The 19,935-nt window shown below is 41.6% G+C and overlaps 1 protein-coding gene and 1 long non-coding RNA gene across 4 annotated transcripts; one reads left to right on the top strand and one right to left on the bottom strand.

Annotated features, from left to right (window-relative positions):
* The first annotated feature begins 24 nt into the window (after positions 1-24).
* On the top strand, positions 25-18,812 carry rabggta (Rab geranylgeranyltransferase subunit alpha). Of its 2 annotated transcripts, none has more exons than XM_088426297.1 (17): positions 25-122; positions 421-458; positions 538-648; positions 1,493-1,617; positions 1,706-1,893; positions 2,727-2,975; positions 3,599-3,682; positions 4,604-4,686; positions 4,778-4,873; positions 7,077-7,182; positions 8,745-8,796; positions 8,883-8,971; positions 12,937-13,025; positions 13,118-13,234; positions 13,304-13,417; positions 13,560-13,647; positions 17,310-18,812. In XM_088426297.1, exons 2-17 carry the CDS (start codon positions 456-458, stop codon positions 17,456-17,458), a joined length of 1,743 nt encoding a protein of 580 aa, XP_088282423.1. In that variant the 5' UTR covers positions 25-122; positions 421-455; the 3' UTR covers positions 17,459-18,812. The 2 variants fall into 2 exon arrangements, with proteins under 2 accessions (XP_088282423.1, XP_088282424.1); XM_088426298.1 differs by having other exon boundaries at positions 65-122; positions 379-458.
* On the bottom strand, positions 10,130-19,834 carry LOC148416445 (uncharacterized). 2 transcript variants are annotated; one of them, XR_015867038.1, is made up of 4 exons: positions 19,661-19,834; positions 13,104-13,411; positions 11,189-12,985; positions 10,130-11,061 (listed from the first exon to the last, which is right to left on the bottom strand). It is a non-coding gene; the product is annotated as an uncharacterized LOC148416445 (long non-coding RNA). The 2 variants fall into 2 exon arrangements; XR_015867037.1 differs by lacking the exon at positions 19,661-19,834 and having other exon boundaries at positions 13,104-13,487.
* Positions 19,835-19,935: the final 101 nt, after the last annotated feature.

Genomic DNA, 19,935 nt, shown 5'->3' with positions numbered 1-19,935 from the left:
GCAAAATGCTGCGAAAGGCGTGGCGATGACGTCATCGTCGTGAGACGGAAGTAAATTTACAACCCCGATGACGGACACGAATTTATTTTTAAAAATTTCATAAGACGACAAGGTACAAAAAGGTACGTGTGCATCTGGGTAGGGAATTTTGAATGCGCTTTGGGGAGGAGGGAAGTATTCTATGCAAACAGCGTTCCATTTTCATTCCAAGTGTAATGTTATTTTTGTGGAAGCTTTGGCTGCTGTTGTTTACCGGGGGAATGGAGCTACTTCAGTTTTTCATTCATTTTGTCAATTCTGCTGCGTTGCCCAAAAACGTAGCTCGTCTCTTAATTCTGTTCTAATGCCACCTTTGTGTTTGTTCTATATATTGAACAGGACTAACCTTCAATATCTCTCTTTATATGACATGACATACAGATATCGAGGAAAGTCTCCTTCCCAAACAGGAAAATATGGTAAGTGATGAAGAATGTATTTTTTAATTGGTCCGACTGTGCGTGCGTTATCTTTTGTTTTCCTTTGGATTGCTTACAGCACGGTCGAGTGAAGATAAAGTCCACCGCCCAGCAAGAAGAGGAGAAAAGAAAAGAACGAGAGAAAAAATTGAAGATATACACAGAAGCACGAGATGCGTGTTTTTCTAAGGTGCTTTCAAAGGGGTGGGGGCATATGTTCGTGTCTTATAAATATCCAAACTATGTTGAAAAAAAAATACCAGATCAAAATCATTGTGTTTAAGGCTCCGAAAAAAACTAATCACAGCTCAGTTTGTGAATGTCACATGACCAATAAGTTACCCACGATTGGTCGTTATCCAAGCCTTGAGCACAGCTTTTGTCATTGTCAACAGAAAGTGAAAAAAAAAGGTAAAAATTGTCCATAAAAAATAGCTATTTCATTAATTATAGACAAAACAGCAAATTGTTTAGGACGTCTGCCTCACAGTTCAGAGGTCACAGGTTGGCTTCTGGCTCCGGCCTTTCTGTGTGCAGTTTGCATGTTTTCCTGCCTGCGTGGCTTTTCTCCGGGTACTCTGGTTTCCTCCCACATTGCAGAAAAAAAGGCATGTTAGGTATATCGGACACTCCAAATAGCTCTTATGTGAGTGTGAATGGTCATTTGTCTCTGTGTGCCTTGCGATTGGCTGGCAACCGGTTTAGGGCGTTCCCCACCTGCTGCCCAAAGACAACTGGAATAGACTCCAGAATGCCCACGTCCCTCAAATCGATTAAGAAAATGGACGGATGGATTTATCGATTACCGACGCCTTATTTATTGCATACTAGACTTGATGCATGTTTTGCATGGATTTGCTAGTTTTCAAATACGTTTATTAAGTTTAAATGTGTTTGAAGTATGCCGAGTGTCAACATAGAATATATGGCCTTTTTTTTATCGTGGATTTTCGACTAGTATTTCGATTAAGTTTGGAATTTATCCCAGGCAATACACCGGGATTCACCATAATGCTAAAAAATGTTCACGGCAGAGGAAGGATGGCGTTTGCGACGAAGAGGCCCTAGTCTTGACCCAGCAGCTGTTATCATCCAACCCCGACTTTGCGACTCTTTGGAATTACAGAAGAGAGATCCTCATGCACCAGGAAACCGTCAAGTGAGCTCGTCCACCATTTTATATTTCAGGTACAGTATCGTACGTCCCTTGAGGAGATTTAACTCGTCGGGTCGACTTGTGCTTTCAGAGACGAGAGCGAATCGCAAAAGATGTACCAGGCCGAGTTGTCTTTTCTGGAATCTTGCCTGAAAGTCAACCCAAAGTCATACGGCAGCTGGCACCACCGAAGCTGGGTCTCGGAACGGGCGCCTCAAATGGACTGGGCCCGAGAGTTAGGCTTGTGCGACCGCTGCCTCGCCCTGGATGACCGCAACTGTGAGTGATGCGATTTCAAGAGAGGATCTTTTCATGCTTACGGGGTTTTTCCTGGCTCAAACTGAGGCAGAGGCGGTACCGTTCTAATCATTTTAATGCTCCCTCCCCCAGACACGACGCTGGCCATGACACATACATTTTCCGTTATTGAGGATCAAATGACAGACAGAATAAAAATGTATGACGCTCGTTAGATTTACCGTCAAATATAATAGAAGTGCATAGACATACAGGTAATGTAAACGACCATATTTGTTAGGTCCATTTTAATGTCTTAAAGAGGCAGTTAAGTCAAAGCTAATATGCTCAATGACTCCCTACTTGTATACACATGGCATTCTGACTAATATGGTATTTCTGAAATATTAATTAAGCAGCAAAATCCACCTTTTTCAATCTCAAAGTGTGTCTTCCGATTTTGGAACTTGCTGAAAATGACATCACGGTTACTCAAGCCAATCACATCATTCCTTTTTTTGACTTTGGTCGGCATGTTTTTGTGTCATGCAATCACTTGTTTCACATATGTTTCTGAATTGAGCATTAATAAGCCGGCGTATGCCTGAAGTAAAAATGTCTCAAGCGTTTGTTTTGTTTTTTCAGCAAGGTAATGGAACCAACTCAAGCAATGTTTTCAGTCTTAATCGACTTATCCAGTGATTCCGGCAAAAATCTCGCTGGACTGGATGGTTTATCAGCAAATGGAATGATTTCATTGGTTTTAGGCTAAAAGGCTTCCAGAAAACAGGAAAATATGGCCATCTCCAAATTCATGAAGATAAACCTTGTGATTATCCATAACGATGGCGCCCACGTTTCGCTGTCTCCCTCAGTTCACTGCTGGGATTACCGCCGGATGGTGGTGAAGAAATCCGCCGTCCCCGCGGAAAAGGAGTTGGAGTTCACGGATCGTCTCATCGGCTCCAACTTTTCCAACTACTCCAGCTGGCATTACCGCAGCACCCTGTTGCCGCGGCTTCACCCTCAGTCTCCTGAATCGGCCCCCCCGTCGGGTTCCTCGCCCCCCTCGCCCCGGACCCACTCCCACTCCCATCGCGTCTGCGAAGAGCAGCTGCTCAAAGGTAAAGCCGCTGCGGACTGTATTACACAACGTCCATCCGCAGGGGGCAGTGTGAGTCTAAAATTCAAATCCACATCGACTCCTGCCAGCTCCCAATGTTGCTGACTAATATTTTTCCACCTACACGTTTCTAAATGAGTAAGCACTGTACTTTGGAGCGGATTTATTCCACGCGGGACAAACGATGCATGTCATGAACGAAAGTGACAGAGGCCGTAACGCCCTACAGTTATTCCCCGCTATTCAGCGGGGCGAAAAGCGAAACGCCCAAAGTAATTGACTCTCCTCGCCCCATCTTTATAATTGACTCTATTAATAGTTTCAAGCAGCAGTGTTCAAACTTTTTCATTTGAGGGCAGCGCACAGTAGCCGCTCGGATTTTTTCTCTACTCCAATTGAATAAAACCAAAGTGAACAAATCAAGAAGCGGTTGAACCCCATTGTCAGATTCAGACCCAAACACCGGCTTTATTATCACTTGTGCGCTGAAACAAAACCCACAAGAAAATGAGTCGCTCCTTCGGGGTTTTCCAAGGTCGTGCTACTATGGCATCACATGATATGAACTGTTTTATTGGAAACTGATCACTTTGACAGCATGCTTTTTTTGGTTGTTTGTTTCAGAATATGAACTCGTGCAGAATGCTTTCTTCACCGACCCCAACGACCAAAGCGCTTGGTTCTACTATCGTTGGCTGCTTGGCAGAGGTGTGTTTTAGTGTGCCTGGTCACAAATATTCAATGGTGTATAGCGAGTGTACGCAATCAAAAGGGTTTATTTTCGGCAGTAAAATTTTAATATTTTGTCTAATCAATGACAAAATGATTTTACAATTGCTCGTTTTAAAAGCACATTTTGCCCCTTGCGCAGGTGAGGTTATTTTCCCTTGATAGCGAGTGGAAAATGTGTTTTTCAAATGCATTCATGATATATGGAAAAAGATTGTTTTCAAACTATTGAACAAAATCATAAACGTGACTGCGGAAAATGGATAAATAAATGGCCTATCCCTCTAAGTTTGTGTTTGAGCATGTTTGTGGTATGTGGTTGAGCCGTGTTTTAACTCAGTTTAGCGTTTTGTGTTTTAAGGTGCGTGTTTCAGATGTGAAAGTGTGCATGTAATGTATATGTGTTTTACATTGTGTTGAAGTGCGTTCAAGCGTGTTCAAGTGTTTGTGTTCTTGTCAGCGATGGATTATATGTGCGTTTTTAACTCGATTTAGTGTATGCGTTTATGTCTCCGTTGGCATTAGTGTGTCAGTTTGTTACCAGTCAAGAGTTTGGAAACACCTTCTAATTCAGTAGAATTAGAATAGAATCATGCGGTAAACAAAAACGTGAAGTGTTTAATGATCGAAATTCTTCAAAGTAGGCACCTTTTGCCCAGACATGGATCTTGTTTTCTCACTTTTACGACGTGAGTGATGGTTTAAGATCCTAAACAGTTTTCCTTTCAGAGCTGCACCTTGTGAAATGCTAAAAGCTTGCTCCTTTTGACCTATTAATGGACAAGAGGACATTTGAATTTGAAGGTGTTTTGCGCGCTACTGTAAATTTGAGTGTTTTAGCCTGCGTGTTTTTCACGGCGGTGACGGCTACAACTTTAGGCGTGCTTTTTTTCTCCACAGCCGAGCGCGAAGAGATGATAAGTTGTGTTTACGTCAGTCGGGATGAAGAGAGGGTGGCCGTTGCCTTTTCGAGGCCAGTCCACGTGAGTTGGGAGACCCCCATTTGTTTTCTATGTATTTATTTCCCTAGTATTGCTATTTCTTTATTTTTTTACCCTGCATGCTCTTCTGCAGGTGCAGCCCGGCGACCTGCTGCTGGTGCTGGATGGTCAGCCGCAGCAAGTGGATTGGAAGAGTGCCCACCCGTGCTTTAGACATTGTCCTGTCTGGGTATCCTTTGGAAAATGAGCATTTCTCTATTTTGGTCATTAGGTTAACTGCCGTCCGTCCCAGTTGACTTGCGGTAAAATGCGATGTTCCGCCTGGCCTCGGCACGTTCACGTGCACGTTTCTGGAATGCAGCCGGAAAAAATCCGCGCAAGCCCGAGGACGATATGCGTGTTCCACACAACGTTCCGTCTCAGTTGCGAGAAAACATTTGTAAACCGCCGTACAACTGTGCTAATCGCAAAAGTTGGGACGATGCTGAGACACGGGTTCCGTTTGCTTTCAATCTGGGCAAATTTCAGATGGTAACGCAGATGCTAACCCTGCAATGTTCATTTCGCAGTAGTATATTCCATATAACCCCGTTAGTTTAAACATAGCTATTATGATTAATATCGTCTTTAACAAATATGAATTAAGTAGCTATACCCACCCATTTTTATCCATCTCAGGGGGCGGCCATTTCGATCCTTGCTCTCAACTGAAGATGACATAACGTGCACTCTAGGGTTGCCATAATTGTTAATAATGATCATTTTAAAGTGAAATGACTCTTTCCGGGTCTGGGTTTGAATGTGACTCCAGCTCACAGTCCATCCTAATGAGAAGACGCACGCCGCAGTCAGCTCTGCTCCCTTCTCGTTTCGGTTCCCACGGCAGCCGGTTTAATCAGCTAACTAGTCGGGCCTAAATTAATTAACGCTGATAAGATTGTCCGTGTCATGTACCGAGATTGTTCCTTTTACCGCTATCACAAAAGGACTTTTCTCCCTCGGGCTTTTCTTTTTTCTTTCTTTTAAGTTGTCGGGAAATGCTGACACGGACGCCACAGCGTTTACTTAAAAAGGCGGACGACGGATGGGATCTGTTTTTGTGAGGCGCAATTCCGTTAAGTGGCGTGACTTGTCTGCGGGAAGGAGCGTCGAAAAGGGCTGACCAATATAGCCCGTCTGTTTTCTATACCGGTTATGCTGATTGGTTTCTCAGTCGCTGCTGAATTCCAACCTGGATAGCGGCGATAGCCACACTTCCAAATGTGCTTTTCATACCGTTCGGCTGATAGAAACCACTGCCAGGTGCGGATTGCGCAAGCCGTTTCCTCTGCGCTTTATGTGCGAGTGCGGTAAATGTTATTTGTGGGGAAATGGGGCTTGAGCACTGCCGTGAATAGTGACAAAACCCAAGTCATTTGGGCCCTTACAAAAATCTTTAGAAACACTTTATCATTTCAAACTCGTTTCTCAATGCTCTTAAAAAGAGATAACAACAAATGATTTTGAAAAAAAAAATTCAATAGGAAACAGAAAATTGGTTTCTCTCCACACGTCAGAGGCATATTTGTTCATATCTTTCCTTTGCTGCAACAAATGATTAATATGTAAATTGTTTTGTGAATATTTTAATTTCCTTTCTTTGATTCAAAAGGACATTTTCCCAAATTGGCACAATAGAACGGGTAATAGAAGTTTAACTCCATTGTTCAGAATATGCAATATTCAATATTTTCAAAGTTTGCTAATATTTTGAGCACCCAATGCTAACCTATCTTAGCTGTAGCTCTGTGGCTACCTTCCTCCACCGTGCAGAAAAATAAAAAAGTTGTAACATAAGGAACACTTGACAATTTCGCCAGTCACTTGTTATTTAAAGGGGTCAAGAGTCAAAAAAGGGTCCGAAAAATTGCTAAATTTAGTGATAGAAACATTAAATTGGCGACATATTTGCTTGTACCACCTCCCTATCAAAATGAAAGCGTCTGTTATGGGCCAGAAAGTCCTTCCAATGCGTCCATGCAGGAAAGTGGCTGCAGAAAAGTCTGTTTGGGAGTGGTGTTTTTTTTTTTTGTTTTTTTTTTAAGAATGGCAATTCATTCTGCCAAAAGTATCCTCTAAAGCCTACTAATAAGTAAATAAGTCCTTGGAGGGACGGTGTGATTGAGAACACCTGATTATCAACAGTTGGTGCGCTTCCCATTAGTGGTTTGAGATAAAAAAAAAAAAAAAAAAAACCCTTAAAGCTAGTCGCCCGCCCGCGCTGTCTCTTTTAACGAGCCACCTTAGTATGCAGCCTCACGCGAAGGAACCAGGTCGCTTTTGCACTCCCATGATCAATTGGTTTCGGTTCTCCTTCTCACTTTTGAACTCCACTTAGTCTTTTTTTTTTTTTTTTTTTTCCTTTTTCTGTTGAACTTTTAACCGTGACTCAGATATGTGATCTTCCTCCGGGATCCATCAACAACATCGCTAACGAACACAATCTAACGGTGCACTGGTCCGAAAAACACACTCGACGGGACTGTGCGCTGTACACAGGTGAAGCGCTGATTGTTTTCCTCCATCCCTTTGTGGATAAATGATTAAGATGGACCGGCGAAGAGAGAGTTTTACATAATTAGCCCAAGTTTTTTTTTCCTGTACAAATGGTGACGTTGTGACCGCTCAAAAGTACCATAACCCAAGAAGGTCCATACTCAGCTTAACTTTCACCCAACAAGCTTTATGTTCTCTACTTTGTCCTTTGGAAACTTTATAAATACTCATACAGGGAATAAGGAGGGTTTTTTAAGGTACATGTTTTGAACAGCATGTAATGAACTCACAATAATCAATACTGTCAAAGGCCCTGTTAATCGCCGGACGATTTAATTGGCCAATATTAGCCCTTTTTATTATTCACAGCCAGCGGTTAAAATTGATTTTTGACTTCCATAGCTATCAATGACAATGAAGGAATTACCTTATTGACTGCTAGCCTAGTAAAAATTGATCTTTTACATCCATCACCGCCAATGGCAGTGAAGGAGTTAAACATCGTCAAAGATTGGTGGGATTTTTCTAATTTGTGTATTTATTTATTTTGGGATCTCTACACATGAACCCATTTCAATATAAGAGAAAGGTGGTGGCAGTCAAATGCATAGCTTGTTGTTTTGTTAAGGTAGTAGGAATCTTCTGGTATTTCTTCAGGCAAATACCTTCTAACACAAAGCATTTTTGAATGAAAAATGACAAAGCTCATAACTGTTGGAATCTCTTTTATGTATCAAACTTTCACTTAAGGTAATTGCTAAATAGAATAGAAAACCTTTTGTCATTGGACAGCAGGTATACAACAAATTAAGTACATAAAGTCATTTGATTACTAAATTCATTGAGCCAGCCAATTTTAGACCTTCCTTTAGACAAACTTAGAAAATATGAATAAGTACCTGGATTCATTTAATTTAATAATTAAATGATTATTAAAGGTATGATGAATGTAATTTTTTTTTCTACTGGTGACTATAATTTACAATGAACAAAATGGGGTACACGGTTGCTTTGTTCCATTTAATTTGCTCTCAGTTTGAAAACGTTTGTTTTTTGGCAATTGGATTCATTCTAAATTGCATTAAAAATGAGATTGCAAAAGCAATAACTTTGATTTGCTAATACCGTACCTGCAAAAACCCTGTCAAAACCTGATGTGTGCCATCATGTACCCCCAGGGCCACTCGTACCTCCATTCCAGAACCATTGTGGCAACTGACCAAATAGAAGTTATTTCTTTCAACGTACAGAATATGTTTCGTCATTATAATCCAATTGATCCATTATCAAAGTTTTAGTTTGACGGATATCAGAATTGTTATCACCCCGTCAAAGTACCTTCAGTCGTTGCATAGCGCAAATCATCTCTCTAAGTTACCGTCGTTAATTTGATTGATTTATATATTCCATACAAAGATTTACTAGAGTTGATTAATTTGTGATTGAGACATTGATGCTAAGTTTTGACTGAAGATTCAGCGTCTGGTCGAAATGAAACTAAACCACAAACTGCCCGAAAGTCCGAGACCGTTGTGCAATTTTCCCAACAAAGTTTCCTTCCTCAGGTCGTAGTGAAAGTTGGTGTCGCGATTCTGCCACCGATCAGGAGCTTTTCAGGTAATGATTTGGTAGATGATAAAAGTGTGCCTTTTCTCCGTGGAGGCAATTTTATTACAATATGAAAGTGTTGTCCCCCCTTGCAGGAGCGAGCTCTCTGTGGAGAAGAGCTCGGTGTTGCGGTCGGAGTTACAATCGTGTAACCAGCTGCTCGAGCTGGAGCCGCTCAATAAGTGTAAGTGCTTTTTTTATTCCATTTCTTTTTTGTGAGAGTGTGTTTCACAGAGGCGGGAAGTCTTATTTGTTCCTCGGCGCTGTCTCGCCACCGGTGCTGTTCGGAGAGATTAAGAAATAATACATTTTTGGAAGCACCTTGCGGCAAGGGCGCAGATTTCAATCAGAGGAACTCTCACCGCATGGAGGAATTTATTCCGACACGCCGCCGATAATCGCCCCAACGGGTTGGAAATACAATTGGAGGGAGCACGTTAACCAAACTGTTCCTACCAACTTTTGCAAATTGGCTCGAGACGTATTATGTTCGTTTTTTTGCGTCCGCGTTAATATGGAGTCTTGAGGTTACGATCGAGTTTCCCCACGACGTTTTTGGTTGCGTCCGTTGTTTGTCGTCAGTTTTGCATTTATGGCCCAGAAGCGTTTTTCATCCCAACGTTTACTATACTGTCGACGAGATGCGCGATTACGGCCAAAATAATAATCACGATTATTTATCGTGGTCGGTCAAACATGTCTATTTATTGCCCCTTTATTTGAATAAGCAGTATACGAACAAGGCTTCAAGGCTTGATAGTTACAAGTAATTATAATTAACCAAAATAAATAATTAATTAACTTACTTGCTGAGTGCAAACCAATGAAAACAAATGAAGCCTATTTAGAACCAAGCATATTGTTTACGTTTAGGCACATTTTAGTCGATTATCAGTCGAAATGTTAAAAAAAAATGTCTTGAAATATTTCAGGCATTTTCTTCACTTCCATTTCCCCCTGTTCTTCACAGAAAACAGTGAAGTCTCGGGCTGCAACAAACGCCTATTTTAGTAATCGAATAATCTGTCATGGATGTTGTCGGTTAAACGATGAAGCGGATACAAAATTGATTTCATTTTTATTTATTTGTTTAAAAACAGAGTTGTTTATTTAACTGTAGAAAAGGTTAAACATACTGTAAGTCACTTGGTCTGTACAATAGCAGTAAAAAAGGGCAAAAACTTTGGTCGTAAAAGTTTGAATTTAACCCATGGATGAAAAGTCTATCAGACGGGAACCAAAAGCTGAAATTCGGAACAACGTTGGACTTAACGGTCTTGAAACATTATCGATCAGCAATTGTGATTATCAATTAATTTGCAACCGATCAGTTGTCAAAAAAATCATTGCAGCTCAACGTTAGGTTCTTGAAGAATTTTGGGAGATTTGTTTTTTTTAAAGTGCATTTCAATTGCATGAATTATATGTTGCTTTTCGCTCTTTGCGGGCCAGCCCACTCCTTCTTTGTAAATAGCCGGCCGGCCTCAACTGTAATTATGACTTAAGTTCTACTTCATCACGGTTAGTCACAGAGCACGACGCCCAAGGAACACAACTCTTGTGTAAACCGAGGACCCCCTGTTGTAATTGACAAGGGTCATTTGTCATCTCGGTGATAAAGCGCCGCCTTCCGGGTTTATGGGGACTGGCGTGCACTTTGCAATGACTTTTTGGGACTTGTGGACAAGCGTGGATTGATTGGTAATTAAGACATTCCGTGTCAATAATTTTGCCCCTATAGTGTAATTAAAGTACAAGATGTCGGTATTGTCGTCCGACAAGCGCTCTGTTCCGAATCACAAATATGTTTCTCGTCAAGCAATCTCACGTTATTGATCTTTTACTTAAAATTGTCCTTCCGCTAGATGACAGGAGAAACGCAGCCCGCATAGCGAGAAGGACCTTATCGAATTAGCTTCACCGCCACAGAGATCAGTGCTGCTCACCGGCAAATTAATTTGCCGCCGTATCAAAGTCGTTCCTCCGGACAGGCGCATTTGGCTTCAGATATCAGACAACAGTTTTGTCGCAGATGGGTCTGGCTCAGAAGCAGCCCCTTCTGACACAGACCACCTCCCCCTCTGACACAGACCACCTCCCTAGGACGAGGGCAGGGAGCAGCAGACCTCGCCGTTGGGCTCCGGCCAGTCCTATCTACTTTTTGCTTCCTTTCGAAACTGGCAGCGCTTGCGTGAAATCGCCTCTTGGTGTGTTTTGTATTAGAAGCTTGGCTGCGGTTATGTCATCGATAGCAGCTGCTGTCACGTTCACTGGCTGCGCGCGCACACACACACACACACACAAATGAAGTATGAATACCTGGGTAACTACATTTCCAAGGCAAATGAAATCAAATTGGCTTCATGTTGAAAAATGTAGAGACTTATTTAACAACACTTACCCCATGATTGACAACACAAATGAAGCCTTTACTTGGTCCTTATGGGGGCTCGCTTTTCTCCTCAGACTCTGCCCTGCTTGACAACGAGTATGTGGTCGTAATTGAAGGCATAGCCTGCGTTGCGCGTGAGTGGCGGAGAGCGGTGGTTCGTTTGCACAAGACGGAAGGAACCCCTTCTAAAGCCAAAGCCAAGGAATTTGACAAAAGCATGTTAAGTAGGCCTGTCGTGAGCAACGTTTGCTTAGAATGCTAGATCTTCCTCGTCGCCATCATTTTGCCGGGCAAGACTGGGAAAAGCACAACGACTTCATGCTTTTTAAATTGGATGTTTGATAACAATTTTCTTTCTTCCAGATTGATACCAGTATGAGTACTCAACTCTTGAGTAGTCACCAATACCACTGGTGGTTTTGATTCACAAAATAAAAAGAGATTACCGTATTTTCCGCACTATAAGGCACACCGGAATATAAGGCGCACCCTCAATTAATAACATTGTAAAAGTTTTTCCACATATAAGGCGCACGAGATTATAAGGCGCACCCTCAATAAATGACATATTTTAAAACTCTCTCAATCACAATATAGTAATATTCAAAGTAGTAACAATAATAACTCAAGTAATAACTCTAAACTCTCAATAGCATAACTTAATGTCAATATGACCAACTTTGTTCAACTGTTAACACACAAAAGAAACAGGTAAAGCTTACTTTATCACCCCAATATCGATCCATATATAAGGCGCACCTGATTATAAGGCGCACCATCAGCTTTTAAAAAAAAATTAAGCCTTTTAGGTGCGCCTTATGGTGCGGAAAATACGGTGCATTAAAAACTGACATGCCAACACAGTTTTCTATTTTTGTATCGCATTGCATTAAATCATTAGCAATTTTCTTTTTTCTCATTTGTCATTTTAATTTCTGATTAGAAAAAAAAAATCAATTTTCTGAAATATGGTCTACATACATGTACATGTTATTCGTTTTCACTCATCTCTACTTTTCAATGCTTGACAGGAACGATACAAGTTTCTTTTCAAATCAAGAGAAAATTAATTGGAACATGAAAAACTTGTGTGATAGTTGAAAATATAAAATATGCTTGAAGATACCACCACAAGTCTAGTTCCAAAGTTTGATATAAATAAGACACAAATTGCACAGCAGTTTATTTTAGGTACTTTTTTTTTATATTTTTTTTTTCCCATCCCAAAACACTCTGCATTGGTTAGGGAATACTCGACTTGGCTAAAAGAAAAAAAAAATCCCCCTCTTTCGCTGGGTGGTATATAAATGAAAAAAAGAATGAGAGACCTAGCTTTAGGCAGTGACCTTTCACATTAAAAATTGCTGTGAAAATTTATCGGTCTATAAAAGAAGCAAACAACTGTTAATGTTTAGTTCCACAGCAAGCTGTGCTGAAACATTTAAAAATACACACACGCACACATACACGTTTAGATTCGCTAAAAAATGCATCATCGATCAAACAGAAAGTGTCTCATTAGAATGCAGTACTTTTTTAACATTCTGCCATGGAGCTTTCTTTCTTTCTTTCTTTCTTTCTTTCTTTTTTTTTAAATCAAATCATTCGTAAGCCATTTATTTTCAAGGGTAATGTCGGAAGATGAGTTTGAAATAGTAACATGCTTTGGAATCCTAGTCAGGAAGGTTTTCCCCATCCGGTGGTGATCTTTAGGCGGAGCGTAAAAGGTGCGTTGATTTTTGCGCTTTTCCCCGCAGGGTGTTTGCTGACCATTATCCTACTGATGAGGGCGCTGGACCCCCTCGGCTGCGAAAAGGAGACGCTCGCTCATTTCCAAACTCTCAAAGTAAGCACCAGCACCTCACGGCAATTCGCTGTCCGTTCCATTAACCGGAGACGTATTCACACGCCGCGCGCTCCTTACCTCCTCTCCCTCAGGAAGTGGATTCCATGCGCTCGGCCTATTACGGCGACCTGCGCAGCAAATTTATGATGGAAAACACCATTTTGAAAATGGAGTACGCCGAAGTGCGCGTCTTCAGCGTCTCCGACAAGGTTGGCGCGCAAACTCCTCTCCGAGGCCTCTCCCCGTCCTCATTTCCGGCTTCTCTTCGTACCCGACAGAACCTGACCGCCTTGTGCCATTTGGACCAGCTGCTCCTCGTCACTCACATCAATCTGTCCTCTAACCGGCTGCGGCGCATTTCCGCTCACTTTTCCATGTTGCAGTGCCTGGAGGTGAAAAAACAAACCAAAAGAAAAAAAAGCAAGCTCAATATTTGTCCTGTCGGGAGTGCGTTTGTTTCATTTGCTCATATTTGTTCTTTGCTGTGTACTTTGCAATATGTCCCATCCCACTTCATGCCCTCCGTACGCGAAGGTGTTAGAGGCTGATAACAACGCCATCGAAAACTTGGAAGGAGTCTACCGCCTACCCAAACTGGAGGAGGTCCTCTTGAGGAATAACAGTATCCTTCATTCTGCAGTCATTTTCCTTGGTATGCCATGCCATGTGTTCTTTTAACATATGATTTCCTGCGCAGCCCCAATTGTCTAAACGGCATTAAAATCGATTGTGCGAAAAATAAAAAGCATCAAAATCCATCTCGGCGGGCGGCCATTTTGCCACTTGACGTCGACTGAAAACGGCGTCGTGGTTGCTCGAGACGCGGGGAACGAGCAGCTTCCGAAAGTCACGTGAACAAAGTCAAAAACAAGTCAGCCTGAGCAACTGTGAGTTCATTTTTAGTCGACGGCAAGTGGCACAACGGCATAGCGTGTGTTGCAGTGGATATCACGTAGTTATCAGTATGCTAATCTGAAATATCTGTATTTTATCACAACTGGAAAAGTTGGATTGGACACACTACTTTTTTTTTTTAACCACTCAGAAACCGAGCAGCTACTTCTCAAATCCGGCCTTCTTGGTGTGGACTTGAAATGAATTTCATCCCACATTCCAGAAACTGCCGGTAAATGTGATTATTAGTGTGACCCATAACTGCCTTTTGAATCATCACGGTGCAACATGAGCAGCGTAACAAAAACAAAGAAAAAAAATTGCAACAATTTTAATTCATTTGCGTCGGGCCCAAGTTGGGCACATCCAGCAGCTGCATCTGTGGTTTCGGGGAGAAAAAAAAAAGTTTAATATCCGCATCAAGCTTTGTACAGCTAATTACAGCCAAAGAAACAAAGCAGGCAGTAGGACATGATGATTTGGCTGCTCTTAACTCCCATGGGTGCGATTACACGCCGTTTTTATTGTACTTGATGGAGCCCAAAAGGGAAAGTGTCTTTACACTGTGGAACAATGTCGCTCCCAATTACCAGATTGTCCATCTGCTTTCCGAACTGACCTTGCTACACAACAACATTTCTCCAGACCGAGCGTCCGCCGCCAACGTTTTTCTTTTTTTTTTTCGGTACACGTTTGCCGTCTCCCAAATTTACGGCCTTTTTAAAGCGAGGAGTCGACATTCCAAGCGAAGAAAGTCAACCTAAATAAATAATCCTTTGAGGCGAAGGGATCCTCTGTGGCGTTATGTTTACACGTTATCATTATGCTCGAGGGGACGTCAACAGCATTACGGGGCCAAATGTTATATTTAATCTCCGCGCGCAGTTGGTGGTGACTCAAGAAACGTGAGAATCGGGCTGGAGCGTGTTTGGCTCATCGCCGCAACAACAAGCACCGGCATCAAAAAGAGACTGTGTAAAAATAAAATACTGTAAAAAAAAAAAAAAAAGTACAAAATTAAGAGACCAAAAAATGGAGCATTTTTTTTTAAGTGAAATGAAATCTGTGCTCTCGGCATATAACAATAAATGTTGGCAAATTGCCAGGCTTATTAGTTTGTGAAGTGGGACCCGCATGAAAAAGTGCCGGCAAAGGGGCCATTTATCGCCACTTGCAGCTTTTTAATTGCGTGCTTTTTTTCTTCATCCGATAGTTTGATGGTCCGCAATTCAAGTTTGTCTTCTCGCAGAACAAACGGGCATCATTAAGTCACGGCGCCACCTTCCCCTTCACGCTTCATTTCCTCCTTTAATCTTAGGTGCGATTAATGAGCTCGGAAGGTTAGGCGGCATTTACTGTATGTCTTTGTTTTTCTTTGTTTGGACAGGCGGAATGTGTAAAGACAGTGAGTGGGCTGTCGTCAGTCAACACTCTCCTGTTGATAGACCTTCTTCTTTTTTTTTCCTTTTTCAAATGATGTAAATAAAGTAGGTTCCAAACTTGGAAACTTCAGGGAATATGCCACAGCGTCAATTCTCGCCTTCACCTAACATAGCTGCTTCGAAGCAAAATGGCCGACGAATAAAATGATCGTACGTAACATTTTTGCCTTGGCCCCTTACTCATCCGGCTTTTAACCATTAACTTGACAATTCAATTTGACATGTTTTACAAAAGTGTCAAGTGACCAAAAAAAAGAATGATTAACATTCACATATTCACAATTAAATTTGAACTAATATTCAGCATGCACAGTATTTTTTTTTTCCCGAGTCATTCTGGGCAATCACTTTCTGTTCCGTGTCATATTATTGCAAAGAAAATCCCTACACAAAAGGCCCTACACTTCCAGCTTCTAACTGTAAAATTGGGCCGATTATCCAAAGTGCCAGCAATGATTTTAAAAAAGATTGAATTGTCAGCTAACAATTGAATTGAAATCAATATTAAGAATTGATCAAATGTAATTTAATAAGGCACTGCACTCATTCAAAAAAATGCAACAACAACATCACAAAAGGCCCAAAAATGTCAATTATTTTTCATTTGTTTCTTTGTTTGTCTTTGTTCATTGTAGTAATAAACACGTTTAAAGAAGGTTTGATGTTGTGAAACATACATTTGCGTGTAAAATTGTCAAATGATCGTAAATCAATTTGAACTTAAATTTAACATTCATAGCTTGCACAAAAGATAGCTACAGTAGTCGTAATTTACGTTTTACAATTAAGTAGTTGATCATTTCACAAAACGCATCTTGTAAAACCTCCAACCAGCCAATTTTCAAATATTTTTAAGAGGAGGAATCGTTCAGCCGAGCTCACTTTAATCCATTTTCCAAAACAAAAACGTTTTTTTTGTTTTTTTTTAATTGTATCTAGTCTTGGCTTTGACTGGCTCAGTTGCAAATAATTTCCTTTTGTTCCCTGGTTTTCCTGCTGACTTGTTGAGTTCTATTTTGACAAGCAAAAAGAAAACGCGAAGAATGACGGCGCTACCACCCTGCTTCACGATGGGGTATGGTGTCATATGTTATTTTTGTACCAGACAGTAGAAAAACAACAATCAAAACGAAAACTTCAGGTCTCCCGAAAGCCTACACAGATTTTGTTGGTCTCAGCAGTGCTCGCCTATAATTGGGAATGTGTGCGTGGTATCCCCAAGGGGAATGTGCACAAGAGACTCTCTGGAAAAAAAAAAAAAGACAATTAGCATGCGGTTGTAATAAAAAAAACAAAAACAACAACTTAATTCATGCCAAGATTTTGGGTGTGCTCACTCATTGTCCACGTTATAATTTGTTTTTTAATGACCTTAAATAGGCTTAAATTGGATTTTCCAAAATGAAGTCCTTCCTTGTAGCCCCTTACATAACGAAACTTCATTCCTAAAGCCACCAAGCCCACAAATTGAAAGACGGTATTACCCGCGCCTGAAGGTCATTCTTAAGAATTGACTTGAGAGGTCTTAAATTCAATTGAAGTTGTTGGGTCATGTGCTCCAATGACATCATGTGTATTTTTCTTTCATCTTATAAAAGCTTCTTTCAATGACCTGAATACTTGAGGTACTAAACCAATTGATTACTTTGCTACTTGATTAACTTAGCATCAAGTTTATGATTTAATAATCGACTCTGAATCCCTATGGAATGGAACGGAAGCGTATGGGAGCGTGAACGGAAGCCGCGGAGTGTATTTTCGGGAGAAGAAATGCTTAACACATGGAATACGCCCTTGCCCCCCGTGACCTTGAACACGGCAGGCGCTCGGAAAAGGCGAACGGCGATCGATCTCCATTCATCCTATCTGGGCGCCGCGCGAGGCCTGCGGATGACGAGGCGTATTCGCCCCCCAACAAAAGTCTTCTCCTTTAACCCCGCACGCTCAGACATCTCGGCGCTGGAGACCCTGCGGCCGCTCGCCACCTGCCCCAAGCTGCGGCGCCTCGATCTCCGCGGCAACCCCGTCGCTCGGAGCGCCGACGCCGAGTCGCGCCTCGCCGAGCTCCTGCCTTCCGCGGCGTGCCTCCTGCTCTGATGCGCCGGCGGCGGGAGTCGGGCCCGTCACTCAAGGATGACGCCGCCGCCGCCGTCGTCCGTTTTGTGAAGGTGTGAGTGGATGTTTTTTCTTTTTTTTTCCTCCCAAGCGTGCTGTCACTTCCACTCGCGTGGTAGCAATTTGATCAAAACGGCCCTCGCTCGTCTGAATGCCTCTGAAGGCGGATATCAAAACACCTGTAATGAAAAGTCTGCCTTTGCGCGTAAATGTGCGTGTATGCGCATGAGTCATGGCTGCGTTTTCTCAAAATGTGTGATTGAAGGTCTAATAATACCTCCAAATGCATGCTGCAGCAGCTCCAATAATGGAACAATTTGACGGTGCGTGGATGGATTTGCATGATCGCATTTTAGAAGCTTTAAAAGCACTTAAAGCAACAGTAGGAAATAGTCGTGGCACGTCTCCGCCCCCTGCTGGCAAGGATGACTAACGTCTCCACAAAAAGTTTTCCCTAGCTTTTAAAGGTTACCTTAACACGACCGGGGAAACAAAAAAAAAAGAAAAACACATATTTGGATGCAGTTTTAACAGATGAATCTACATATATTTTTTCTTTCTGAGCATTAGAGATACATTTTAAGGGCAAAACTTTTCTTTGCAATAATATGTTCTATGCAACCCCACCAGCTTAGTCATGGTGTTCTGCTAAATATTGCTTTTGTGGAGTATGAATTAAGCAGCCACTTCCACCCGTTTTTATCCATCTCAGGGGGTGGCCATTTTGCCACTTGCCGTCAACTCAAAAGAACATCACATGTGCTCGGTGTTGAGATAATGACCAAAAAGAAAAAAAACATCTTTTCAAGGGCTTACTTATTTTTCAGCTGTATAAAGTTCATATTTTGTCCATAATTCATTTGAAACCCTAATTATTGTTCACATCCAAGACATATTTTTAAAAACACCTTATTCCACTTGCTGGCAACTGAAAATGACATCACATCTGCCCTCAATTGTTGGTCATGTGACTTCTCAAGCCATTTACCGCGGAAAATGGCGGAAGTGGACTTTGTCTTAAATCGCGGTTTCTAGCGCCATCTTATGCCGAAGTGTGTACAAACTTCGACCGCTATCCTTGACGGCGTAATCAGCTCCAATGCTAATAAGTCAAAAGTGGGCACTAGCAAAATGCAGGAGGAAAAAATGCTGTTATGACATATTTCTTATTGTTGCTCTAACGGCCGAAGCTTATAACTGACGTTGTCTACTCGTTACCTGTTGTGCATCCCCACCCGCTCGGTGGCGCCATACGTTTATTGTACATGTCGGGACTTCGAAGCTCCCCACTTGCCACAAAGAAACATTAAACGCTCTCACTTGCCTTAACCGTCAACGCTTCCCGTGTGCTTTCTGTATGGACCCGAATGACGCGCTCAGGTATTTTTCAGAAAAGGGAGTGTCCTTTCACTCAGCTGCTGCAATGGGGACTCGATTTTTTGTTTGTTTTTTTTTTTTTTGCTGTCATTGCTCCATTCATGGTATTGTGAGCCTGAATTGGTTGACGGCATCTGGAATGTGTTGGCACACAGCCGCACCTTCAGCCCTAATAGTATTGTTATGCGTCAAGTGAACACACACACACATATATATATACATATATATAGATATTTCTCAACTTTTCTTATTTTTATTTTGTTTTTTGACCGGCATTTTTGTTTTCATATCATCTGGCAAACAAACATCTTCCTATGCCACATGGACTAGCAGTCCTCTTCAGTTGGTGAGTAGTTTTACTTTATTCTACTTTTACTCATTCTAAATCTATGGTGCTGATTGTCCACTTTAACCAGTCAGTGCAGATGATCAGATATCTCTAGAAATGGTTCTCAGCCTTTTTCCAATGATATTTAAAAAATAGATTTTTTTACGAAGCACTACTCATTTATGAAGAGCAAAAAAATCCTGATGCCACGTCTGATTGATTAAACTCCATTTGTCTTGGTATCCCTTGCTGTATTTTATTACTAGAAGACAAACAGTGTAACACAACCACTTATATTTAAAGTTGTATCACTAATGAATATGCACATCCATGTACAACTTAGAGGCATACAATGTTTTGCAAAGAAACCGCTACAGCAATTTGGCAATTTAGAAATTGCCTCATGTTCCAATTAATTTGCTCTTAACTTGAAAATGATTTTCTGTCACTGCATTCATTTAAATTTCACTTCCTCTTACTTTGCTTTCTGCTACTCCCAAAGGTGTCCGACATCCTACCCGGCAGGCTTCTTCACGTACGTCATGGTGCGAGAGGATGAGGTAACGTTGAAGTTGTAATTTAAAAAAAAAAAACCTCACTTTGAATCATAGCGTCACACAAATACATGCGATTTGAGATGACTTTTGGAGAAGTTGACAAAAAGTAACATTGAAATGCGTGTGCGTGCGGGCGTGTAGTTGGAGGTGTGCCCTCAGCATTTGAGCGTGACTTAAAAGAGGCGTGAGCACGCACG

Source organism: Hippichthys cyanospilos, chromosome 10, assembly GCF_059441005.1.
Source record: "Hippichthys cyanospilos isolate Australia breed blue-spotted pipefish chromosome 10, RoL_Hcya_1.0, whole genome shotgun sequence".
NCBI lineage: Eukaryota > Metazoa > Chordata > Actinopteri > Syngnathiformes > Syngnathidae > Hippichthys > Hippichthys cyanospilos.
This window is presented reverse-complemented; position numbering and strand designations above follow the sequence as displayed.